The 27,734-nt window shown below is 39.8% G+C and overlaps 1 protein-coding gene across 7 annotated transcripts in view; it reads right to left on the bottom strand.

The window, feature by feature from the left end:
- AFF1 (ALF transcription elongation factor 1) overlaps positions 1 to 27,734 on the bottom strand; it is a 182,105-nt gene that overhangs the window by 51,587 nt on the left and 102,784 nt on the right. For 6 of the 7 annotated variants that reach the window (XM_087434555.1, XM_014787869.2, XM_087434554.1 and 3 more), the window contains one exon: positions 4,529 to 4,573. In XM_087434555.1, coding sequence (XP_087290681.1) covers positions 4,529 to 4,573 — 45 coding nt within the window. The remainder of the gene's footprint in view (positions 1 to 4,528; positions 4,574 to 27,734) is intronic. The other variant, XM_014787870.2, reaches the window with a different exon arrangement.

Below are 27,734 nucleotides of genomic sequence, written 5' to 3'. Positions count from 1 at the left end.
TGGGAGAGTTTTAATGGATTTGACCCTTCCCTGATACACACTAATAGTGCATAAGAACTTTTTTGGAGGAGAGGACCTTAAAAAATTACCTTCCTTTTCCATTAACAGAAATTTAATTTCTATTCACTATTTTCATGAAGGCAGGATTTCTAAAGCTTGCAAATTAATATATTTCTCTTGACATGAATTCTTTTTTTTCTAAGCATATACATGAATTCTGCTTTGCTAAAAAACTAGTGGACAACAATGTCAGATGAAAGGTTTTTTAATTGCAAACATGTGCACGTGCACACACACGCTTTGTTAAAGAGCTAAAATGGCACTGGGATCATTAACTCCAACCCCTTCGTCATACAGATGAGAAAAATGAGGCCTAAAACAACTGCATCAGGTCCCTGAGGAAGCCGACGGCTCCTTTGTCTTCCCAGTCTAAGAGAAAGAAGTCCATTCCCACGTATGTCAGACCTGCCTGCCAACCTGGCTTAAAGATGGACAGGCAACTCTCCACGAGCAAGCCAGTGACCCCCAGGACGCTGCGTGACCTCCCTTGTATGATACCCCGGGTGCTGTGACACTTCACTCTTTTCCAAGTGCTGAGCAGCCTCTCTATCAGCACAGAAATGCCATCTGATCCTTGCAACAACTGGGGATGGAGCTCCAGCAAGCATTCCAACTCCCACCTCAGTGCACATCTTCTCGCCTTTCCCCACAGCAGCTCCCTGGGTTGCTGTAGTCCCAGGACAGACATAAATGACTTGGCACAGTGACAGAGTAACTGATGCTGGCTTTCTTGAGTAATTTTTGTTAAATGTGAAATCATGCCCTTGTCTACTGACTAGCCATCTGCTTTGTTCAGTACAATAGAGGAATTCTGTACTAAAATATAATGGAAAGAGTCACAGCTCTGGAGCCAGAGACCCAGACTGGAATCCTAACTTAGCAGTGTCAGCGTAAGCTGCCTGGGCTCCCTGAGCCTCAGTTCTCAGCAAGAGGTAGACAAGGACCACTTACTTTTCAAAGTGTTGTAAGGGTAATTTATGTAAAGTGCTTGGATGCATGGTGCATCGAAAGCACGTAATAAATTAAAAGCATTACAACTTTTAATTAAAAGTCTAGTTTTAAAGGAATTTCAATACTGCACCAAAGAGAGTTCCCTGCTGTTTTATTTATTTGACTATACTTTAAGGAGTGGGACCATTATAATGCTACGATATAAAAACATGTAATAATTAATTGAGAAGGTATTTGAAAGTATCACCCTTACGTTTTCCTATAATTTCTTTAGAATCCCAATGGTATCTATGACTTTTAGTCATCAATTATTCCCCGAAAGCATCCATTGTACTCTCAAGGCCTAAGGCTGCCCCAGCTATTAAATCAGGCAGTTGGAGGGTGCATAAACTCTTTCAGGCCCTAAGTGGTTTGCTAGCAGTCTGAAAGAATTTATATACTCCCCTAAATGCCTAGCTTACTAGAGGGACTTAGGCCTTAGGAGGATTGGGGCCATAAGGAGGTGGCTGCCCAGGATCGCAAGGCCATGAATTCAATCCTTACCTTAACAATGACTTATCACATAAGGGGGTCAATCACGTGACACTTGCCTCAGTCCTGGCCTTCTAGGCACCACAGCTGCTGTCTCTGCTCCGCCTCCCCCTTGCTCATTTTCCTCTAGACACAGTGTCTAGTTCCTGCTGTTCCTCTAACACAGCAACTTGTTCCTGCCTCGAGGCTTTTGCACTAACTCTTTCCTCTTCCTACTCCCTGTTCACTTGCCTGCTATGACTCATAGCACTTATCAATATCTGACATTTTATTTTATCTTCCCCACTACAATCTCCATGAGCGCAAGGACTCTATCTTATTCATATTGCATCCCCAGCGACTATAAAAGTGTCTGAGTCTTAACAGATATTGTTGAGTAAATGAATGAACATAATAGTGCTACCACTCACTGTACCAGTGTCACTGGAATGTTGCACCAAAGTAATGTCTACGAGTACTGCATTAATTCCCCCAAGAGGCTGCTGAGGTCATGCCACTGTATAAGTAGAAAACCTGAGCTGTTTCCACACACCCACAGAGGGCATGCTGTCCTGTCTGGACCCTTGTGCATGACCAATTCCTGGTGTCTTGCAGTGTCTGTCTGCTATCGTCTTACCCCATCAGCCTGCAGGAGTTACGGGCCACCACTTCCCCTTCATTAAAACACTTCCACCCTTAATATTTCCCCCAGAGAACCAAACGATATCTTCTGTGATTGATTTTCTGTGTTAGAGAACTACTTAACGCCTTTAACACCCATTGGAAAGATTTGTGTTAGTATTCCTGGCAATCTTCGTAAATTGCTGGTACAAGGTAAGAACAGGAACCATGAGGCAGAGGAAAGCATCAGGATTGGCATCAGAGAGTAAGAGCTGGAATGGATCCTAGAGATCATCAACTAGCCCAGGGCCTTCATTTTACCAATGAGGAAACTGAGGCCTAGTGAGCACATGACTTAAGTGAGGCCACAAATAGAGGAGAAGAGAAGGGGACAGACTCTAAGTCTCCACTATGCAGAGGCCCAGGCCTTCTTCAATCCAGGACATCCTTCTATTTGCTTATCCTGTTTATGATTTCCAAATGAAAATACTCACCTGTTGCTTCCATTAACCATTTATTTTTCAAGCATTTCCAGGTAAGCAAGAACTCAAAGTGATGCTGGGTGAGAGGGGAGGGAGGATAGATGAGTTTATCAAATTGAACATGCTTGTCCGATGCTCTAGTACTATCATCCTAACTAAAGGATTCCACAGTCGTATATTTAACACACATCAAAACCTAAGAGAAGCATTTGACACATACATAAGACAACTAATCTATACTTGTTGCATTTACTTTTGCAATAACTATAGAACAAATCACACAATTTCAGAGACAATGCTAAGGCCACATTTTATAACTAAGTCATTTGTTATTTTTATGACTCATCAGACCAAAGAATTTCAGAAATACCAGAGGGAGAGGATGAAACAAAAGCCTGATCATGCCAACTTGTTTATTATGAATCTTACTTGCTGGTTGACAAAAATTTCTCAATTTTCAGCAGTACAAAGTACGCTTCCTTAGAGGTATTTCTTTTTCAGAAAATCCTAACTACAAACGTAGGGGACAAAACATTGTAAAACAAAAATAATGGATTTGTTTTCCAAACATCTGGTTAGAAGCTACTTTTGTCAAAAATTTCACAAGTCAGAACGTAATTAATATACTTAATTACTAGTTTCAGCACTACCTCACTTAATACTTTACAATGAAAAATTAAAGGAAAAAATTGGGTAAGTAGATATTTTGAGGGAAAAAAGTGAGCAGTAGAGTTACAAATTAATAGGTACATGTGTCATATATATCTCTCCTACTTCCAAATTAAAAAAATCCGAAACATTATAGTAAAAGATAAAGCAAGAATATCATTAAAACTGACATGGAAGAAAATTAAAAGTCATAGAGGAGGAATGAGAAATAAACAAAACCCTCAGTTATGACAATTACTGTATTTGAGCATTAAATTTAGCTCTAGATTTCCTGGAAATTAAAGCCAAAATGGGAAACATGCTAGTTTATATAACACTTCTCTGATAAAAAGAAAGCATGTTGGGTTCATGAGTAGAAATTTTTTTTCCTGGAATTGAATTCTAGAAGGAATGTGTCATACTTCTGCAAGAAAAACTGAACAAATGAATAATGGATTCAGTGATGTATATGTAGAAAAAGCAGAAATGTTCATGGCATGATCTCAAATAAATAACCCTTCAAGGTAGGTCTAGAGATGTCCATTTACTTTCTTTTTTTTTTTTTTTTATAATTTTATTTATTTATTTTTCCCCCAAAGCCCCAGTAGATAGTTGTATGTCACAGTTGCACATCCTTCTAGCTGCTGCATGTGGGACGCGGCCTCGGCATGGCCAGAGAAGAGGTGCGTTGGTGCACGCCCGGGATCCGAACCCGGGCCGCCAGCAGCGGAGCGCGCGCACTTAACCACTAAGCCATGGGGCTGGCCCAGTCCATTTACTTTCTACTGTTTTTCTGTTTAACCCTTTAAAAATTCATCATCTCACAATTTTTAAAGATGAGGCCATACACACGAGGGGTCACCTACAAAACACCGAGAGGTAACATGAGCACTCTTTAAGCCCTGGTGCCTCCTGTACTGCACCAACACAGGCAGCTTCCTCTCTGGGAGGTGAGCAACTCTCCTGAGTCTCTATGGACAACCAGAAAAACTTGAGAGAAATGTCTTAAAACTCTAGTCCAAATGCCTTGCAGTTTGTAGACTTCATTTTAATTAATAAAATCTGTCACAGAGTTCAATAATGTTCTAAGGCTCCCTTTGTTATTGTTCTGGTTCATTTTGCTTTTGGATGTGTGAGGTGGGGATCAATTTAAAGGGGTTTGGAATGGCAACTGTTCATTAAAGTCAAAATAAATGGATATATATCTGCCTACTTAAATATTTCTTCAAGTGAGAAATGGTAACAACGTAACTCACCTTCAGAATCTCTTCAACACAATGGACTTCATTGGAGTAGGTCTGCTGAAGGTGAAAAGCAAAAAAGAAAAGATGAGCACCCAAATAAACAACTAGAGTGAAGGGATTAGTAGATGCTGGTATTAATACAGCAACACTCTGGTAAATTGAATCACCTCAGGGCCCACCTTTACTAGCTAATATTAGGAATTTCACATTCTGGATGAAATAAGACCAAAGAGATTAACCAAGTTAATCGTGAAGGAAAGGATTCTGCTGGAGACAATGGCAGACTAATTATGACCCTCAGGTCAAAAGTTTCCAATGGAAAATGTGTATATTAAAGAAAATTAGTACATTTGAAATCTAGGGGAATAAGAGATATAACAAAAGTGGAGGCAGAAAGATAAAACTGGTGTCACAGTTTGGGGCTTCATAGCAACATCTGTCCAGTGAACCAAGTTAAATGAACACAAAGATGGCGATCATCTGAACACCTTAGTGAGCCCACGGTAAGGAGGCCAATAGCCAATCAAGGAGAGATTTTTTTGTAATATTCTAACCCGCCAAAAATTCATTTGAAAGTTAAATATCTCTATCTCTACTTCGTCAGCCTTTTCATCTTATATATGCACATATATATACACACACATGTACACACACACACACAAAATATTTCCCCAGAGAAAGAGCCTAAGGAGAGAGGAGATTACCTAGTGTCTTGGAAGAAAGAGCCACTTTTTATACCTCTTCCTTATCTCCAGCTAAACAAATAACAGCTGCTCCTAGTATTCCCACCAAAGAGAGTGTCTAGAAAATGTTATTTTATAGTCTTTATATTTTTAAGTGCAAAGAAAATGGAAAAGTTAAATCTAAAAATAATCACTTTGCTTAACTAGAGACATAAATCCCACAACTTCACGGCTTTCAATGGAATAGCAACTTTTGCTCTGTGTCAATTCATGAGCCAAGTGCCCTGGCCAAGTTCTATAAAACGCACCCGCCCTTTACTGCCACTGCTGTGCAGAAAGCACTGGTCTTCCCAGCCGGTTTGGTCCAATACCTGCCTTATAGCTAGAGAGTAGATGGAAAAGGGTTCTTTTCCCTGCTCTCGTTTCTAATTTTAGTATAATTTAATACAGCATTGGTTGCTAATTCCTCATCTAGGATTTATTAATCCATTTCCCTCATTGAAATTTACTGTAAGGAAGGAAAAGGACAGAAAAGAGCATACAACATTCACACTCTCCTGGAACTCAATCTAATGAACATGTCAACATTCAAAGGCAATTTGATCTGCCTAGGTCTGGTCTTAAAACATGTAAATTTCATGGAAATGGTTTTATTGAAATGTTTGCAGTTTGTTATTTTCGAGGTAGGGTCTGGAGTTAGGAGGTGTAACCCTTTTATCTGCTGGTCCTCTCAGACCTGGCTTTAGGCAGTAGGGCATGTCCACATCTACACATGCTTACCCACATTCTATTTTTCAGAACCATTAAGGGACACCTAAAAACTGGACCAAATGTTAGTAACCAAACATTTTAGCACAAATGTCAGAAACAAAAACAAATGCTGTTTTGACCTGAGGGTAAAATGTAATTATATTCTATGGTTTCACTTGTCCACATCATCATTAGAGAAAATAGCAACTGGAAGTTGAAGGTGAATCAACAGAACAGAGCATATGACTACAGACTCTGGTCAAACAGTCCCCTCATCCTGTCTGTTGCTGGAATGAAAACGGGAATCCAATTAAAGTATCTGGCAATCAATGAAATAGTGAAGCACGTTGGAATAAGGGCCAAAAAAGATTTGCCCACTACTTCCAACAAAATGAGGTCAGAAAGCTACAACTTCAGGACAGTAAGAGACTTTCTGATCTTCACAATTACTCAAGCAGTCAACACTTAGCCAAGATGTTTCATGGCACTAAAAGATTCATTTTTTCTCAAGTTTTATTACATGAGATGAACCAGGACTAAAGGTATTTTTCTATAGCTTATTGTTTATTAGTATCAGGATAAGATAAATATTGTTAAACAGTCACCACTTAACCCATTTAAAATTCTCAATAAGGTCTTAGGTTCAAGCATTAATCGGTTAATTTACTGTGAATTTTCATATCAGGTCCATCATGAGCGTGGGAGTATTTCAAAGGGGTGCGGGGCTTCCATTCCAAATACGAGAGGATGTATCATATTTAAAGATCTCCAAGCAGCACTGTTTATAATGGCAAATAACTAGAAATGATCAAATGCCCAATGATAGGAGTCCAGCTAACCCTCTTTACAGCGCATCCATACAGCAGTGTGTTACACAGACTTAAAACAATAATGTAAATGTATGTGCTTGCATGGAAAGATGCTCAAGATATTTTCAACTTTTTCTTCAGAAATAACTTCATACTTACAGAAAAATTACAAAAACAGTAAAAGGAATTCCCACAAACCTTTCATCCAGATTCCCCAAATATTGGCGTTCTACCATATTTGCTTCGCATTTTTCTCTCCCACCCCAAACACCTACACTGAATCATTTGAGAGTAAGAGGGTTAGAGTTAATGCCTTTTTACCCCTAAATACTTCTGTGCATACCAAGATATGTTTTAAAGCCATATTTAAAAGAGGGGAGGTTACAAGATAGTCTGTACAGTATGAGCCCATTTTATGCTCCATCTCCCTGAGATTCATTTCTCCACTCTTCCCAACCCAAATTAGAGACTCTTAAACTGAGGTGTAGGTATTTCAGATGTGTTTGCAGAGCAAGATCCGTAAGGACAGGTTGCCTTGCTTAATACAGTACAATTCGGCACCTCCAAGTCTGCCACTGGAAGGAGACTTTCCAAAAAGGGAGGAGTAGTTCGACAAACCACTATGGCCTAATCCCTTCCTGAAAATCCACCATCCCCACAGGGGCTCCAGCTGAGCCTTGCCACTCCTGCTCAGAGAAGCCAGGCTCTCCCTTCAACACTGTGGCCAAAGAGTAAACAGTCAGCCTCTCTGAAGCACAGCCAGTTAAGGCTGAAGATCTTCGGGTAAGACTTCCTCAAAGAACAAAAGATGACAAAAAGCAACAACAACAAAAATCTATGCCAGCGGCGTGAATCAAGAAGCTCTCGTTTGCAGGTCCTTCCCTGTCTAGCTCTCCTTCAGCGGTGCAGACTCGGACTTCAGCACTCACAACCACAAATCCCACTGTTGTCTCCCACCCTCAGTATCTAGGTTCCCAGAGGAGACCAGCTCTCCTCTCCTGCCTACCTGAGGCCCCTTCACAGATCTGGTGTGCTGTACACAGACAAACCTCCCAGCAGAGACCTCACTTCCCCACTGGGGTCATAATTCTATTCAATTAAAAAAAAAATGACACCAGTTACTTAATGAATACATATTGTACTCAACATTGCATTAAACTCTTTATATTTTGTTATTTCCTCCATTTTATACCATCTATTGTAAAATGCACCATCATCAGCTTGCCCGGGGGAAAAAACTACCGCACTAAATGTCCCCACCAACTGTAGATACATCCCTTATTATAGGAACTTAAAAATTAAATAAAAATCTGAGAGAATTCTGTATAATACTCTATTTAATTCTCACACCAACCTTTGTGGTAGGTATTACCCCAGTTTTTAAAATGGGACTGAATTCTAGAGAATTAAGTTACACATCCAAGGTCACGTGAGGCTCTCAAGTGACAGAGCCTGGCTTCCTGATACTGTTACACCACCTCTCCAAAAACCATAACCTGCAGGCAAGAGACAAATATATTAGCATTTTAAGGAGGGGATATGATCCCCGCTGTCCTATGCATGACTAAAAACATTTTTTTTAAGAGCAATGTTTTCCTTTTGTTTGTACAAAGCAGCATTTTGGGATTCAGATTTAACTGCCTCTTACTACTACGGTGCTTCAGACCAGAAAAGGCAGCAGTGCTTGCCTTGGTCTGATTTCCCACTCCTCTTGGAATGACATTGTGTAATCATAAGGAAACGCACTGACACCAAAATAAAATATGTTAGTAAATGTCTTCTAAGCGTGACACAGTTTGTTTTATTAAGCTAACCGGACGGAATATACCTCATCACTGAGACCAGGAGGCTCTCGCATTATTGTGTTTTAAGTCTCTCAAGTTTCAACAGAGCAGCACTTTTATAACAATGCTATTCTCAAAAAAGGCTTAGTTATCATTAACTGGGAACTGCAGGGAGCACAGAGGCAGCCCGCTGACGAAGGAAGCCAAAAGATCTTGGATTCTAGTTCTGGCTTTGCTGAGGATTGGTTCTGCAATCCTGGATAAGATTCAGCTTCCTCAGGACTATTTCCTTATAGTGATAAAGGAATAATATAACCAGTCCTAACTCCACAGGGTTAGTATGAAGGTCAAATGTGAAACTTTAAAAACTATCCAAAGCCACCGATACGTGAAATAATACACGGTATCAACATTATAAAGACATTCTTTAATACTGTGACAGCTTTTAAAGAAAGCCCAATAGGTTCTCTATCAGTTTAACTCTTAAGAGATTAAACAAATGCCCATGGTATTTTTCTTCAAATATATGCCCCCTTTTGGATTATGGTTCAGTCTGTAGTACAGTCACACGTCGCTTAACGACGGGGATACAATCTGAGAATTGCATCATTAATTGATTTCGTCACTGTGCAAACATCAGAGTATACTTACACAAACCTAGATAGTATAGCCTCCTACACACCCAGGCTATTCGGTACCAACCTTATGGCACCACCGTCATATACACGGTCCGTCGTTGACCGAAACATTGTTATGCGCCGCATGGTGGTATCTACTTGCTGCTCACCTATTCCCAACTAGCTAGATAAATCACACTTTCTTGCCCCTATCTGGAACCCTCTCCCACCTGTGTCATGATAACTCCTACTTAGACTTTTAATCGCAGATTAAAAAACATCTTTTGGAAAACATTCCCTGATTCCCTCACTCCCAAAACTGTGCGTGGGCTCCCACAGCTGTCTGTACTTTCCCTGTCAAAGCGCCTCAAGTTATATCGTCTCTGCTTCTTCTAGATGATAAGTTCCATGAAAGCAGGGGCCAGTTCTACCTTGCTGAATCACCAATCACACGCTGCCTGCCACACAGAGGCAACCAATGAATATTTGCTGGTATGTTTTCAGTCTTGGAACTCAGAATACGAAAATAAACTTCCAATTTTTAGAGCTTTAGAGACTTACTAAACACTAGCTTGTCTGAGCTGTAAGTCAACATCTTAACGAACAAACTACATGGAAACAAACATAGTAGGGACCAAAAGGAAATGGTTTTGCATTGTTTTCTCCTTAAAAATATTACGACTACTCTTAGAAACTATTTTTCACACATCAGATTGGCAAAACAAAACAGAAAGACTGAGAATAACACTCTGTCTATGAGACAGGTATGGGGAAACAGGCACTTGAACGTCATGGTGAGTGGGAGGGTCAAGCAGCACAACCTCTGAAGAGGGCAATTTGGCAACAGCCGCCCAATTCCAACGCCCCATACTCTGCCCCAGCAATCTGCCTTCTAGCACCAACTCCTACATGCACAAAGAGACATGTGTACAACATTACTCACTGCAGCCAAGTCTGCAAATAGTAAGACACTGGAAACAATCTAAATGCCCATCTGGAGGTAACTGGCTAAGAAAACTGGTACTTGCCCCTTACACAGAAATAGTATGCAGCTGTGACAAAGAATCAGGACACTCTTCATGTATTGATTTGGGGGTAATCTCCAGGTATACAGTTAAGCAGGAGGGAAAAAAACCAAGTCCAGTACCTGCCAGGATGTGTATAAATGAAAAGATGACAGTCAGAAGAGAACATGTCTGTATGCAGAGTTACTTATTATGCATAAAATATCATTGGGAATAACGCACAAGAAGCCTGGAATGTCAATTACTCATAGAAAGGAGAACTACGTGGCCGGGGGGGTGGAGCAGTGGAAGATTTTCACTGTATATCTTTTTACCTTTTAAATTCTGAATCATGAACTATATTATCTATCGATAAATTAAAAACACAAAAATTAGATTGAGATTAAAAAAACAGGGATAAAAATTTTTACTCAAAGCACAGCCAAATGTCTTCTGCCACAGTTGTGTTTACTTTCTATTAGCCTTCCTCTGTGTAACCTTCCTTCTTCCAAACACACACCTGTGTGAATCTGTCCCCAGCTTCGTTCTCGATGCCCTGGGCCTGCTCGATGTAAGACTTAGCACACTGAACTGTTCACCGATTTCCAGTCAGCCTTCCCTTATGGCCGGGGAGGTGCTCCTGGGGAAAACCAGGACTTGCTGTCAGGGCCCAGCCCAGTGCTTGCCGGCTAATTCACTCCTGTTGCCCAAACTAGACTACAAAGTCCTTGAAAGAGACGCATTTTTTGGTTCTCTTTTTTTAATCAGTCACACTTAAATACTGAGCAGACACATCTGAAATATACAAAGTCACATAGGATTGTTGTGAGAAAGAAATAAGACAATACACATTAAAGCTAATGCCACACAAATAAATTCAAGCATTTATCATTAAGATGCCGTATTCAGCATTGCCAAGAGACAGATTAGAGAAGGAAACCAAAAGGCTTGCCTGAGCAAGGTTTTGACATAAAATTAATTTTATTCTGTGAATACACAGTAAATTACCTAAACAGCTGGGCCTATTCCAAGAACACGCAAACACCGCCTGGGTGGGTGTGCCTCCTTCGGCTGGAAAAGGGATAAAGGAGCCAGCAGTATTACTTCTTCAGAAGCATCGTGCCCTTTGGGCAACTATCTCAACGTCTATTTCCACACCCAGTATCTAAGGATAAGAATTTTTAAAATCCCTGGACATGTTTCTGGGCACATTTATAGTACAAATTAAAAAACGCTATAGATTGTTAATATGGAGGGAGGGATAATGGATTAGAAAACAGAGAATAAGGCACCCTTAATAGTTTTCTTAAAGATGAAAAGCAGCAGTATATAAATTGCAAACCCACTTTGTTCAATTCTCCCTTCAAAACATTAAACACCCTCCCTCTCTCCCCAAATATTTTCAAATAACAGAAAGGTTTTGGATAGTTTTTTAAAGGTGATAAGCTCTAATATGTAGCAAATTACTCATACGTTCCCTGGAAGCCTCTTTCTAATGCCAAACTGTCAGGCGTGAAGGCTACCACAATGAAGGTTATGCTAACTGCAGAAATCTCTATAGTTCTCCAAATAGATTTTTCAAGGAGAGGAGGAAAGAGACTGATAAAGGACAAGATTTTTTTAAATGATTAGGAATCTATAGGTCACCGACACTTATCATCCCACAAAAATTTACTGTAGAAAGACGAAGCAATTCTGCTCACATTGGAGGATCCAGAAAAGAGGGAGTAGTGTCACAAACGCCGGCTGCCCTTTTCTGAAAGTATTCCTTCACCTTGGCTCCCCACCCACCTTCAACTCTGAATGGTAACCCTGGGCGTTCTGTCTCCCCAGCCTGGCTTCCTACAGGAGAGGACTGGGGTTTATTCATTCTGTATCTCCCGGGGCCTTAGCATAATTCTGGACCAACATAGATATGCAAGTAAACACTCGTGAAATGAATGAATTTGATTTTGTCATCTCATGGTATCTCTAACAAAACTGAAAAACACGAGCTAGCCAATTATGGAGTATTTTATAGCGAATTCTCCATTTTTTTCTATATATTGGAAGCAACATACATTTCTCACATTTGTAAAACTCCAGATAATTTCACAGAATAATGATATTTTTTAAGATACAGAAATCCTCAATTCAAAAAAATATATACTATTTATTATAACTAAATTCCATCACCACTGCCAACCCAATCAGATGTTTTTCACCCATGAATAGTTGCCTATGCACAGTTGGGGTACATGAATTTCTCAGAGAGCAAAGTTTCAGATGTGACAGTAACATAAGATCATGATTGGTGGGGAAGGGGGTACATCAGGCAGGCTTGTAGTGGGTAAAAGAAGGCTGTGTGTCTCCTTGAGACAGGGGATCAAGAAATGCTCCAGGATAATGACTGAAAGAGAATGCTGGAAGCTTGGAAGATGTGCTAGCACCCCAATTCACTTATTAAATAAGAGCTAATATCCCTAATATTTTTAAAATTCACCTTTAGGTAAACTGCTCTTTTATAGGCAAACTATATTACCTCCTTGTCTATCTTTCACCAACTAAAGCAAAAATGGGCTCAAAATGAAAAGGAAAAAAAACCAAAACCCTAAACATCATTATTAAAACTTACAAAATCTTACAGGAAGAAGTATCTTGAACTATCAGTACTGTAAAGATCAATATGAATAATTAAAGTTTATTGTTCTTTTCCAGTCATTTTGATTTTACCAGTAATTTCTCTAATTAGTATCACAAAGATTTTTTTAAAGGATATAAATATTTATAAAAGCTCATAATTTGTATTAACTGAACTACTTAAAATATTCTGGAAATTCTATTTTGATCTCTATTAAAAGAAGGCATCTTTTAATTATGAAACCTAGGATCTAGTTCTTAAGATCCAGTTTACATAAATAAAAATAAGAACAGTGAGTAGCTGTTCTCCACATATATAATTGTAAACACTTGATATAAATATACAAATGACTATGAAGGGAGCAAAAAAAATTTGCTGATTTCATTTATTTTATTACTACTATATTTCCTGAGATCACATGTGTGTAAATTTTAATATATTCGCAAGGCTTCTGTAGAAGCACATGAAACAGTTCCTATTTTTTAAAAAAAATACTATTTATGTTGATACATTATATGCAAAAATGTTTTCAATAGATATTACTTATGACATATGTCAACTAGCTTCTTGGTGTACAAATTAAGAGGGGTGGGGTATACCTGAGATAGGTTTAAAAGGACTTAAAAACAAAGTACTTGGATGAAAAACAAATGTAAAAACCTTACCATTGTTTAACAGCAACTATGTCAAATCTTAAGTATTCACCAACTTTCTAACTTTTGACTGAGCCATTACCATTCACCACGTAATAAGGAATCAGAAATCCCTAATGGTCTGAGACTCTACAGCACTGTGCCTTTGATGAAAGATCACATGAGACCCCATGAAGCCCACTGTGGGCGAAGCAGCCATGAATGATTTAGTAAGGCTGGCTAAAAAGGCACTGCTTAAAAAAAATTTTTTTTAAAAAGGCACCACAAAGAACAAGTCTAGACACTGGTTCCATTCCAATGATAATAAACTGACAAGTTCTTTCAAACATCCCAAACTATATGATCTGTCTCGCCTTCCATAACCAATTCTACTCACTAAGACAACCTTTAGAGGTTTTTTTAAGAGGGATTTAATATTTATTTTTGAGTGGGTACCTTAATTTGCAAAGCATGAGTAGTCTTCCAATTAAAATATATCACTGCAGGGAGGATGTTAAATGGCAGCGTGACGGTGTTTTGTGACCATGCTTACTCTATTCCGTCCTGCCCTTCTCTCTCTCTCTCTCTCTCTCTCTCTCTCACACGTGCGCACTGGAGCTCACACACACACGTTGCTCACTCACAAATCATATAAACTGATGGTTCTGGGTCTAAAACAACACTACTAAATTACTTTGTCAACCATGACTGGATTTATAGATACATAAACCTGTATTACTGCTCCTTCTTTGAGTGTTTGTGTCTATCAAATTTAAGTGGCAAATAATGTGCAGGAATCATGTCTAATTCTATGTTTCACAGGGTGCCTGGACATTTTTTTTCATAGCTGGGCATAAGCTAAGACTACAGATGCACCAGAAAAAAACTTTCCGTCAGTTTCTGGATGAGGTTGAAAGAAACTGCAGTCATATAAATAAGATAAACCATTTAATCCATGCTTTGTCTAAGAGGACATAAAGATTTTATCCTGGGTTTATTCCAGCAGTAATCTCAACAGTTCCCTCTGGGCTAGGTGTTGGTTGTCTGTCTGTCTCCTGGCATCCATGATTTTTAAAAACAAAAAACAGAACCCAGGGAAAAAAAAAAGAAAAAGAAAATTACTGAAGAGGTAGGCTAGAGGCACATATACTCTGAGGAAGCAATCTGAGCTTCAAACTACCCTGGGGATTACTGAGACTATAATAAACACAGGAGAGGAGGCAAAGAAAGATGCCCTTGCCCTTTACATTGTAATTCTAAACAAGTCTTTTTTTTTTTTTTGGCTTGAATGTTGGGTAACAAACAACCAAGTTACTCGCCAGGGTCTAGAAAAAGGGCCAAAGATTATTCTGGGAAAGTACCATTCATTTACTATTATAACATTACGAATAGTCATAAATCACTTATTTAATCCTATCAAAGAACACCTACATCTAAAGGACTCTTTTGGTTTTCTATAATCTATTAAAAACCAGATTCAGTCATTTTTTTTTAGGGGGAAAAAAAAGAAAGCTTACTAATTCCACTGAATCTCAGGTAGACTTAATCTTTTCCTTTTCCTGCATTATCTTTGTTAAGTTTGGTCTGGAAGTACAGACAAATCGCATCAGACTTCCAGCAAAGCTCATCTTATAAACTGATTTACTGAACTGGTAAAAAGTGAAAATATGTTTAATAACAAAGTTTAAAATAAATATTTAGTCACTCAACAAGTGCCAGTATTTGTTTTTTTTTATAAATACAAGGGGCAGGGTAGATAAATATATATAAAAGTTATTCTTGAATTTATTTTAAATAGGTATTTAATATGTGCCAAGGAGAAAATTATCTTTGCTCATAAGATAAAGGAACTCTAATAGCTGCTGAATTTAAAACATTTAAGCGTTCATATTATATATGCCCACAAATCTAAAAGTTACAGCAGGGGACAGGAGGTTTACGCCCATTTTGGAAACAGGAAGCAGTGCCTCTCCCCACATCTTCCTCCATCTCAATCTATTCGTCTCCCAGTCTCCTCCTGACTCTCCTCATCCCCTCACACTGACACACACACAAGGAAGACAGTGTAGAAGTACTCTCCACTTGAATCCAGAGCCCTTAACCCAAGCCTCCAGCCCAACCACATGTCATAACGCCCCATATTCTTACATTTACCGTTGCTCCTGTTCTCCCTTTCCTTCTAAACTTTTCTAGAATACAGAATCGACAGAATCTAGCTGCCAGAGAAGAGATAGTATGAAAAATAGGAAATCATTCCAACAGTAACAACAAAAGCAACTCCCCTTGAAAACTGCCTTTAAAGATGAGAGAGTGAGGGGCCACCCCATGGCTTAGTGGTTAAGTGCGCGCGCTCCGCTACTGGCGGCCCAGGTTCGGATCCCGGGCGCGCGCCGACGCACCGCTTCTCCGGCCATGCTGAGGCCGCGTCCCACATGCAGCAACTAGAAGGATGTGCAGCTATGACATACAACTATCTACTGGGGCTTTGGGGAGAAAAAAAAAAAGGAGGAAGATTGGCAATAGATGTTAGCTCAGAGCTGGTCTTCCTCAGCAAAAGAGGAGGGTTAGCACGGATGTTAGCTCAGGCCTGATCGTCCTCACAAAAAAAAAAAGATGAGAGAGTGAAACTGGCAGAAGTAAATTCTATCTCAGTTGTACATGAACCCAACTGTGGCCTTCTGATGGCTTCAGACACCTGGCACACGGCCAGCTGGGAGAACGCTTCTGGAGCCTCCTTCACGTCTTTCCAGACATTGTCATCACCACATTGCCAGTTTGGGGGAGAAGAGGGGCGTGTACCATCAAAAAAAAAAAAAAAGATCCTTTCAAGTTGAAGTTCTTTAATTGGTAGATAGCCAAATCCTCTGTAAAAATAAGCAGTATTACTTATATCGCCACAGTAATGCTGTCTATCAAGCAGCATTAAATGAACCTGAAAACTTTTAGATTGGCTCCTGAGCAGGTAAGTCTTCTGTTTTATTCTCTCTTTTAGGTAAAACTTTTAAAAGGCATCTCAATGTCAAAAAGTTGTTTCCTTAATAAAATTCTGTCAAAAGCTTTTTGTAGGACAAAACAGACCAGTTTCTCTTGGACTTAACTAGAACACCATCTTTAAAAAAGAAAATTAATTGTGAGGGACTTAAGTCACTAGGAAACTCTATTGCTTCATAAATCTGGGGGTAACACATCCTCCAACGCATTTTATGACATAACTTCCTACTAAAAAAAGCCAAAAGGTATAACCTAAATTCAAATCAATCAAGGGAAAAGTATGCACTATAACTTGAGGGTTCTCCCTCCTTGCTCATTACCTCTGCCCAATTTCTCAGCTCTCTCATGATTGACAGAAGATACACTACTGCTTACCCTTAAAGTAAATAAATTCTACCTTCTGAGGAGGAAAATGGAAACGTTGTCATCTTCTCTAACTAGACTTTCATCACATAAATTTATGTGACCACAAACCATGCTGAATTAATGAGAATCACAACGCTATAAGAAAATTAAATTTATCTACTACACCTGCCTGCACTGAAGTTAAGATTACCTCGAAATATTCTTAGACCAGTGGAAATCAGTACTACTTATATGTTAAAACTTGGGTAGGAGCTCCACAATCTTTTAAATTTGATTTAAATTCCATTTGTCTGCTGAAAAACAAAAACAAAGCAAGAAAAGCTGAGGGAGAGAGGAAGAAAGGTGGGGAGAAAGATACAAAGAGAGGGAGGGAGAGGGAGAGAGCAGGGGATGCGAGAGCACATGTGTGTACACACACATATTTAAGCTTTTAAACTGCCAATAACTTCAATTCGTATCTTTACTTGAGGAAGACAAAAGAAAATACCAACACTTGCCAAGGGATCCAGCAGTTCAAGACCAGAGCTTGAAAGGAGGACAAAAAAATCTAAGTGGTAAGGAATTGCCTATTTTAAAACGTTTTTAATTTCTTTACAATGCATTGTTGAAAATAGGCTGTGCTTTTGTACTGACACAAAACTATAACATTACTTTCTCTACTCTTACTCCATTATTTTATTAGAAACAAAGACACAGAGGGAGAGAAAGGAAAATCCATAATCCAAACCAACAACCACACAAATCTCAAGAGGTATTCCAAGTCTCTAGTGGCAGCCAAAAGAAAAAAAAAGTCACACCACACCACCTGTCTGTTACCTATCAAGTGTATACCAAGGGAGGGGACATGGGAGGGGCCGAATACCTGTGGCTGGAGAGCTTATTTACCTTGTTTATAAGGTCATGCACACAGCAGCACGGAACTACAGAGGTTACTCTGATCTTTCTCTTCTTTGATGTTAGCCCCTACAGAGGAGGCAAAAGAGAAAAGGAAAGAAGGAGAGAGGATGGCAGGGAAGGGGAGAAGGGGAGGGGGGAGAGAGAGAGAAAGAGAGGAGAAAAGAGAGGGCAAGAGAGAGGTTTTCCTTTGAGACCTCACTCTCGCCCAGTCCTCCCACCTGAACCTCAGGCTTGCACTTACTCGTACTTACTGTGGGGCTGCTGTACACTGTGGGGCACTCACCTCCGTGAACATGTCTTACTGCCTTCCTACATGGCAAAAAAGCTTTCCTGTTCTCATACATCCCCTTGCCAGCCCTAATCGGTGCCACTGGGTCCCTGTCTTTTGTGCTGGCGGCTGCAATGGCGGCCCTCACAGGAAAGAACTTTTAATCTCTTCCCTTGTACAGAGCCATAAGCAGCAGCGAGTGCTCCCAGGCACAACTCCCCTGGCTCTGCTCCTAAAAATGCTCTCTCAAGTACACCGTTGCTTAGCAATATTTGCCTTCCCCCTGTACATTTGAAATTGGCAACATCTGTCCCTTTGGCAGTTTTGACTTGTGCAAAGAGCCACGCTTATGGTTTAAAAACATACATCTTTATGAAATGGGCAATCCTCCACTCTTCCCACCTCCCTGCAACACCAGGGATGGGAAGACCCCCAATGTGGTTTAATCCTCACTCTGCTTTCAAAGTCGATATAAAAATCTACAGGATTTAAGGCAGCTGATAGCACATATTTAAGCCACCAATGAGAGTTCCTATTAAACCCCACCTAATAGTGTGTCTGTACAATTATACCTGAGGACGTGTCTGAACTAAAAATCCCATTTAGTTCATAATTTTCTATATGACTAACTCTATCACCAGGTACTATGTGTAAATATGTATTAGTAAGATAAGATACAAAGGCAATTTATTCATGGAATAGTTGGGCAATTTTCATGCTCACATTATAGTCCAACTTCGTAAATAAAAATACAAAGACAGATGACACACACACACACACACACACACACACACACACACACACACACATATCAACGGCAAAGGAATCTAAAATGTCTAGAGAAAAAAAATCCTTTTAAGTAATTCCAACATTATGAATTTCAAAACAAATGGTCGTAAGTTTCCTAAGTTTTTTAATTTATCCCTCAACATAGTCATCTTAGTATTTCACTGAGGTTACTCATTAATACTAAAGTAGTTCATAATACTATAATTTTATACATAAGGAAAAAACTAACATAATAAAACTTTTTATGGGTAGTATATATGTTCTGCATATAATTTTACTTTTTATCTAGCACATCAATGTGAAGTAAAAATCAGAGTAATAAAAAACATAAAAGCCAACTAAGAACTGAACCATGCTCTGTGCATTCAAGCTTTGGTGTGTAGATATTTTTGTTCCTTTAAACAAATAAGGCTACAATTTTCTTTTTGGCCAAACCAATTTTGACATATTAGAAACACATGTTTTCAAAGACATTCTATAGGAACTGAGTTCCAGCTACGTAGGGCAGGCTGACCTATTGCTCTCGTCAAGTTTCTACTTGGAGCTTATAGAAGCAGAAAAGACTGGGTGATACTTATGGACACTAAAAATACATCCAAAAGGTCCTTGACTCTGTGGATTTAATGACGGCCCTGAAATTCCATAACATGCATGGATCTGTAATCCTGCTTAGCCACAAACGTGAATCCAACACCCCAGAAACCACTTCTCACCGTAGCTCACCACTCATTACTGGCCCAGATGCACACGGTAATTCTTGTAAAGTTAGGCTTTTTATTCACATTTACGAGAGAAACTTGAGCCGACCTTGCAAACTGGGGAATTCTCAAAAATCTCAAATGTTCCTCCAAGTCATCCCCAGTGGTTCTGCTTTGCAGGGTAGTGCTTATGAACAAGGTTCTGAGTCAGACACACCAGCTTCCAGACATGGCTCTGCCAGGGACCAACTATTAAGCTCACTGCATGGAAAGGGCTTAAGCACAGTACACAGTATGTACACAGTACGTACACAGTACATCTTCAATAAAACACAGACATCATTTTTATTATTATACTATGTAACCATGACACAAAAGTCTCAGTCTTTTTTTCCCTTTCTTCTATTCTACTAAACTTTCTCACTTCTCCACACCATCACCCAATCACAACTTTTATTTAATGAATGTCTATGAAAACTTCCTCTGGAAGGGGGAAGGGAGTGCTGAAGGAATGATTGACAACAAACTTTATACCTTTAATAACTGTATGGTACAATCCTTGTTTGCACCTCCCTCTGATTTAACCTTAAACAGCTGAAGTCTCTTCACCTCTGGAGAAGCCATCACCTACTGGACACCTGTGTTTGCAATATGTTTCTAATCAATTCTGAATTAATTAGTGTGGGGAAAACATGGTAATTTGCAGAGGCTGAGATCCTGGGCCTTGGGGACTAGGAGGATGGTGGGAACCAGGGCAGGGGCTGTGGTGCTGTCCACCAGGCAAGTGCTGATAAGCCTTGAGGGTTCCGGTGAGACTGCCTCCAGGATATCCCTCATCTCAAGCCATTTATTGGACAAGGAAAAAGCACAAGCAAGCTTCCCCTGAGAAGAGTTCCAGGGCTAGAAGGGGAAAGCAGGGACTGGTTATTTCAGCACTGCCCTTCTCCATGGTTGTCCCTTTACAGAGTCTACAGGTCACTGATGGGCCACTAGAAAGCCAAACCCCAGAGTTTACTTAACCAACTACTAGAGCAGTATTGAGAATTTCTCCTTTCTGAGGCTTCTGGCATGTGACCTGCTCTTAAGGATGAATGCCATGATCTATCCCACAGTGCCAATCAATAAATAATTATTAGGTCTGCAGGAAGGGAACTACAACACAGGCTGTAATACTCTTAGCAAAATCACCTGTATATTCATCACCATGTAGTGAAACTCTACCCTGTTCTGACATCCTGAAGAAAATCTAAGGTCCCTGTACTATTTTCACCTCTGAAAATGTTCAAATAGAGTCCAGCCCATCTCCTTCAAATTCTACATACTTAATAACATGCAGGACAACCTGTCGGCATAGTCAAAAATGAAGTTCAAACAGTATTATCATAGAAGCCTTCTAAAAGATATTCTTCACTCAAGAAAAGTTTCTACAGTATGGGAGTAGTAGCAGCAGCAGCTACCAGTAATAGAAACATTAGCACCAGTTGAATGGAGGGGTTAAAGGAAGGAGGAAAGAAAATAATGGACAAAATTTAGTTCTGAACTGAGGAAACATCTTCAAGCATGAAAAGGTCCTTCATTGGTGAAGACAAGGAAATGTTTTAAGTCACCTCAGGCCTCAAGCCTTCTCTTCTTCTATGACACTGCCACATCTCTAACTGAACTTTATAAATTCTTTCCTCCACGAATCAAAGTATAGTCTAAAAACAGTTTTACCCAAACTTCAGTCATTTGCACACTATCTTGACAGTGATACCATATTGTAATACTACCTGTACTCTTTTCTTTAAATCAACTCATGATCAACTTACTTTTTCACTTGGCCTCACCCTAAGTAACAATATTTATGAAATCCTGGGTTTGAGGTATCAGTATATATATTTTTTCTAACTCACATTAACATACATAAAATAAAGACCGATGCCCCTATATTCTTTTGGAAGTTCACGTACTAATCAATACTATTTGAACCAAAAGCTGAATGGATATCTTAGGCATTTTGATTTTTTTTTTTTCTTTAAGCAAAGTTGTGGTGACTCCCCTACCTCATAAAATCATCCTACTTTATTAGCTTAAATTAATGTCCCTCATCCTCTAGATCAGATTCAGGAAGCCCTCACAAATTACAGGAAAATATGCCTACTCATGCCTATCCTTACTGGACTGGTGACCCAGACCACAAAATTAACACCATCTGATCTGCAGTTCAGTACCATAATTCTTTTTCCATATGTGTCTTGATGCACAAATACAACCAAAAGCCCTTCACAGGCTGGAACTGGCCCCATACAGTTCTCACAGCAGCTAATACAATTCTGAAATCCTGAAAATGCAGCAGGTACCCGATACTTTATTAGTGGCACAAAATATTTATTCAAGTCTCTTAGTTAAAAAAAAATTATATTTTAAAACTTGAGTAAAATTAAACCCATCACAGAGAATTTTTATTTTATTTTATTTTATTTATTTTTTTGTGAGGAAGATCAGCCCTGAGCTAACATCCATGCTAATCCTCCTCTTTTTGCTGAGGAAGACTGGCTCTGAGCTAACATCTATTGCCAATCCTCCTCCTTTTTTTTTTTTTCCCCCAAAGCCCCAGTAGATAGTTGTATGTCATAGTTGCACATCCTTCTAGTTGCTGTATGTGGGACGCGGCCTCAGCACGGCCGGAGAAGCAGTGCGTCGGTGCGCGCCTGGAATCCGAACCCCGGGCCGCCAGCAGCGGAGCGCGCGCACTTAACCTCTAAGCCACGGGGTCGGCCCAGAATTTTATTACTTCACCAAAACAACTGAGTTTTCAAACAATCCAAAACTTTAGGACACTTCTTAGGATCCTGGTGACTTCTAAACATAGTTGTAAGTCAATAAAGACAACTTCAAGATGGGTAATATACAATTTTCCTACAGTGTGAATTTGCTTTTACAGTTATGCATGTCAAGGGAAGGTGGGACATTCCACAGCCTACTATATGCTAGGCAAATATACCCCATTTCATTTTCACAGCAGCCCTGTGGCTCAGGCAGCCTCGGTGCCGCACTGAGATGGTCTCCTCTTTGCCACAAGAGCTCCTGCCAAAACCTGCTCCAGCACATAGGCACACGCGGCCTGAAGGGTCACTAGAGACACGAACCAAGTAAGCAGAAAAAACCACAGTGTAGTTATTTTATATGACGGGCATGGACTAAATCTGTGAACTATAGATGAGTCATAACATAATAAAAGACTCAATGAGGTTCAGAACAACAGACTAGTGTTTTCCCTCATCTTAGCAACTAGTTCACTGGAATCTTAAGAGAACATAAGGGATATAAAGGACTCTGGTGTCTCTGTTTTACCCTTTACTGCAAGATAATTAATCTTACTAGAAAATTAAACCCAGGTTGCCAGTCGGGCATTTTCAGGGTCAATAATTCTTAAGTTACTAGGATACCAATTAATGATACCCTAGTGGTCTAGAAGAGTTAAGCCCCAACCCAAAATGGTTGGCTCATTCCCAAAAATGTGATTCATTCAATGGCAAAAATCTTTAAAATCGAGAATCTTTTTCAAGATTAACAGCAATTTTATTATATACTCAAGGAAACCTGTTATCTTATTTAATACAGAGGAAAGCACCTGCATACACGACAGATACATAAAAATCATTACTTTCCAATTTTTATAGTACATAAAACCATCTGATTAATGTCTAAACTCAATACTGAAAAGTACAGCAATTATGAGGCTAGAACTCTACTAAGAATGCCTAATGATCGGATTAGGTAGCTTATTTTCAAACCCACATGTAAGAATGCCTCAAATGACCTGGGAAATACTCAGGCTAAAAATGGTAAGTCAAACAATTCCTTTAAAAAATTGTTAAACTTAGTGTCTGCTTCCCACCCAAGTGTCCTAAATAGGAAATTTAGTCCCACCTCAAATTATTTTTCCTCCTACCTGCTCCAACCAACATTTATAAGAGATTATCTTTCAGACTTGAGATCAAAGTGAATTGGGTAAGAACTCCTCGAGCACAGTGAAAGAAAGTCCCCATTTCGCCCCAGTCCTCACTTGTGCTTAAACACAAACGACAAACAAGGATATGAGACAAATGATCCTGCCCTCCAAACATTTACCACCTGGAGGAAGACACAGGACGATACCGAAGAGAAGCGCTGAGACCAGAGGTCTGGGCACCAGGAGTGCGGAGTGGAAAGTCTGCAGGGGGGACAAGGAAGTATAAGCAGGAGAGCCATAACCTCCAGCCAAACCCAGAGAGAACAGGGACGAGTCCTGTCAAGAAAGGCAATTGGAGATAGCTGGATTTTTATCCTGAAGGCAAGGAAGAGGGACTGAAAGATCGTAAACTGGGAAGACTTGATCCTGTTTTCACATAATAAAATCACTCTCTTGAGGAACAGTGTGGCAGATAGTTTGAAGAGAAGGGAAAAGGCAGGAAGACAGGTTAGAAAGAAGTTGTAATAGTTCAAGAAAGTGATAAAAATCTGAACTAAAGACAGGGCAGTAAGGAACAAGGAAAAGGAGAAGCTTTCAGCAGATACTTACAGGGTAATATCCATAGGGTTGGGCTGCCAACTAGACAAAGTAGGGGACAGCAAGGAATTGAGACTGGAGACCAGGAGGGAGGAGAACATTTGTGTGTGTGAAGAGGTACAGGGGAAGGCAGACATAATGAAATACGCTGTAGACGGGTTGAATTTGATAAGCCTGTGCAACATCTATAAGAAAAGCCGAGCAGGCAGTTGGATAAAAGGATCTAGGGCTCAGAAAACTTTTTGGGAGTTTTAGGCTAAGAAAATCAATTTGGTGATCATCAGTATTCCAGTAGTTGAAACCTTAAGTGCAGATGAGATCACCAGGGCAAGGAGGAGAAAGATGGTTGAGGGTACAGCCCTGGGCAAGGGGAGGGAAAGGCAGCCTCCAAAAGAGGTAGGAGAGAAAACAGAAAAAAAAGGAGGGTGGTGTCTAAGGGGATGGTGATCAACAGTGTCAAATGCCACAGAGAAGTCAAGAAGGCTAGGCTCAAGAGCGTTCCTTGACTTCGTCCATCAGGAGTCCACTGCGGGCAGCACAGTGGAGGGATGAAGGCACAAAGCAGCCTGCAATGGGTTCAGAGAGTGGACAGGAGGAGAGGAAGCAGAGCTCTTCTGCTCCAGAGATTCAGCTGTGAAGGGAACAAGAAAGAAGTAATCAGAGTAAGACACAGGAGTGAGGAAGCGTTTGTTTTGCCCTTTCAGCTAGGAAAGGCCTGAATGTAACTACAGACTGTTGGGAAAGAGCCAAGTGATGCGAGAAAGGTTTAATACCTTAGAAGTATCCATTTACTAATTAATAAGGGTATCAGAGGTATTAATACCTTAAAAAGGGTGTGCAAGTGGAAGGGCAAGAGGAACAACACCTTCTCTGAGACCAAAGGGAAAGAGCTAAATGGTGGATATAGATACAGATGGTTTTTTGGTTTTTTTTTTTCTTTTTTCTTCTTTTGAGTCATCATAAGTGACGAGAACTGAGAACCTCCTTCTTGGGTAGAAGCAAAGTTAAAGGCCTCAGAGCAAGCCACAGGACCACCACAACCAAAAGTGGGTTTTAATCATCCTCTCATTTGAACCACCCAACATCTGCATGATTTCTCAGGTGCCAACATGCAGGCAAGGCCATGTAGAAAAAGAGAGCTCTCGACGCTTTAAATAAAAGTGTTACACAAATGACTGACTCCACAGAAAGCATGTTTTGTGGCAGAAAGAGCACTGGAACTAGGAGCCAAGGGTCCTGGTTTCGTGCCCCCATCTCTGCCACTCACCAGCTTAAATCATTAGAGATTCAGTTCTACAGCATGTGAAATGGTGATTCGTGCCAACCGCCCTGCCTAACTCAGAAGGTTGCTGTGACAGTTGAGAGAGAAACAAATAAGCAAGCGCTTTGGAAACTTAGAGGGGGTGGGGGAGGCAGTAAAATATTTCTGTGTGTGTAAGTTTTTATAAGGGATTGCCAGGCTACAGGAATGCTGCTCTCCAAGAGTGAGCTTGCAGCCCCCATGCCATCAGGCAGGGGTGGGAACTGGGAACTGCTGAGGGCAGTCGTGCCCTCACCTTGGCAAACCAGTTTTTAAAAGCTCAATAACCTTAAGCAAATGCTTTCTTTCCCTAGGCTTTTCATTTGTTTATTTTTAACATTTAAAAATCAAAATTTTAGGGCTTTATTCACTTAAAACATCTTAACTGGGAATTCCTGGACCCTTTGATCTGATCTCACCTACATTTCTTAAGTATACTCCAATAAACAAGTTACGAATACGTTCAGTCTTCCTACTTCTCCACCCTCACTAATTCCTCATTTTGATACCCTCTAAATCCTACCTTCTTCCTTAAAGCCCAGTTCAAATCTTTACCCTAATCACAGCTACCACCACCGATTGAGCTCTTGGATCTTATGAGATCCATAATGAGCCCTTATTACAGATCAAGTAATGTTCGAAGCACTTCATATGGACGACCTCAGTCGAGGAGCCCACTGTACAGATGAATAAACTGACAACACAGCGAGGTCAAGTTCCTTGCCCAAGGTCTCAGAGAATTCTAACACTGTGATGTACTGTCTGCCATGAAGCCAAAGTAATTTCTCCTTTTCATTAACGACTGGGTCTTGGATAAATTACTCAATAAACAACCAGAGAACTTCAAAAACTGGCTCTATTCTTGCCACGCAGGCTGTCTCCCCACAGCTCTCCTCTGCCTCTACCCAATCTCCTTGAACCAGAGGTCCAGTCACTCCTACTCAACTTCTCACGCTGTCTTGCCTCCACGTCTCTTCTCTCCCTAATCCTCTCGCCAATACCCAAAGTACTTCAAAAGTCAACTCTAAAAAAACGTACAGCTTCCTCTTTTGAAAGGCAACATAATGTAGGTGTCTAGTTAAGGGTGTGGAGTCCAGCCAGAATACTTGGATCTGGACGCCAGATCCAGCACTTAAGACCTGGGGAAACTTGGACAAATGAATCTCTCTGTACCTCTGTAAGTCTCTCAGTAAAACAGCAATAGTAACAGCGCCTACTGCATGAGATACCTGTAAGGATTAATGAGTTAATACACATAAAGCATTTAGAACAATTCCCACCATAAAGTGAACAAGAGAACAGAGTGAGCATTATACGACAATAATAGTTCCACATCACCTTTTTTATACTGATCATACTTGTATTTGTCACACTATGTAACAAATTGACTGTGCAAGGGTCTTTCTGTCCCATTAGCTCCCTTTATATCTAGTGAACGTTCAACTATTGTTGACTGAAAAGGCAGAAACCCAGAATGTAAAAATGTGGCTCCTTCTATGACCAAATTGTTCCTGACAGGAAAGATTTTTTTAACATTTTGTAAGAATGTCCAGATTATTTGACAACAGGAAAAAATTTTTTCACAAGGTAACATGTTCTCAAGCATGAAAAAATGTTGGAAGTAACACAAGAAACTCTAATCACAGCATAAAAATCTGTAAAAAATTTTTTTCTAAAAGGCAATAGCCAGTATGTGCTTTGGAGAGGAGTATTTTAAAAATAGAGCTGTAAGGAAAAGGAGAATCCATAATGCTCAAGTTTCTAAGAATGACTGCAAGAAATCTGAACAACATAGAATGCTTCTCTTTCTTAATTCATGCAGTTCAATTCAAAGCTTCAAATTCTTGTCCTACATGAATTTTCAGAGTTCTGCTATTTGTAAATTGGAACAAAAAAACCTGAGGTGAGTTATCTAAGGGACAGAGCCAGAAATAGGACCTCTAATTACTTAAATAATGAGGCCCCTAGATTAAAACATTAAATCTCAAAACCCTTCAGCCAAAGGGATTAAGGAGATTAGAATGGGCCTGACAAATTACCACAGGGTTAGGAAAAAACAAATGCAGAAAGAAAGTAGGTCACACTTAAATAGGGAATGAAATGAAGTTCAAGAGAAAACTAATGGCATGTGTGTGGATTCTGAAACTCTGCAGGCAGGAACAATTGTCAACCTAGTGATTTCAACATTAAAGCAAAGAACAGTATCAACGTAAAAATAGCTGCTTATAAAGTTCTTGGAAAACGTGAACACGCAGCAAAGTTAACCTTGGAAAATAATGATTTTCAAATAGATCTTGCCAATTAGAGAGGAGAAATACAAGGCCGAAAAATAAACTTGTTACAATAAAATGAACCGGGATCCTCTCTGAAAAGGAATTCTTTTTAAACATCTCATGAGCATTGGTCACCTCCACCCAAACAGTCAAAATCAAAACCACTAACTCAATCAACAGGACTCCCCTTGGAATATCTGGTTTTC

Source organism: Ceratotherium simum, chromosome 8 (genome assembly GCF_057802395.1).
Source record: "Ceratotherium simum simum isolate JZ-2026a chromosome 8, ASM5780239v1, whole genome shotgun sequence".
Classification (NCBI taxonomy): domain Eukaryota; kingdom Metazoa; phylum Chordata; class Mammalia; order Perissodactyla; family Rhinocerotidae; genus Ceratotherium; species Ceratotherium simum.
Note: the sequence above shows the minus strand (reverse complement) of the source record. Positions and strands in the feature narration are given on the sequence as shown.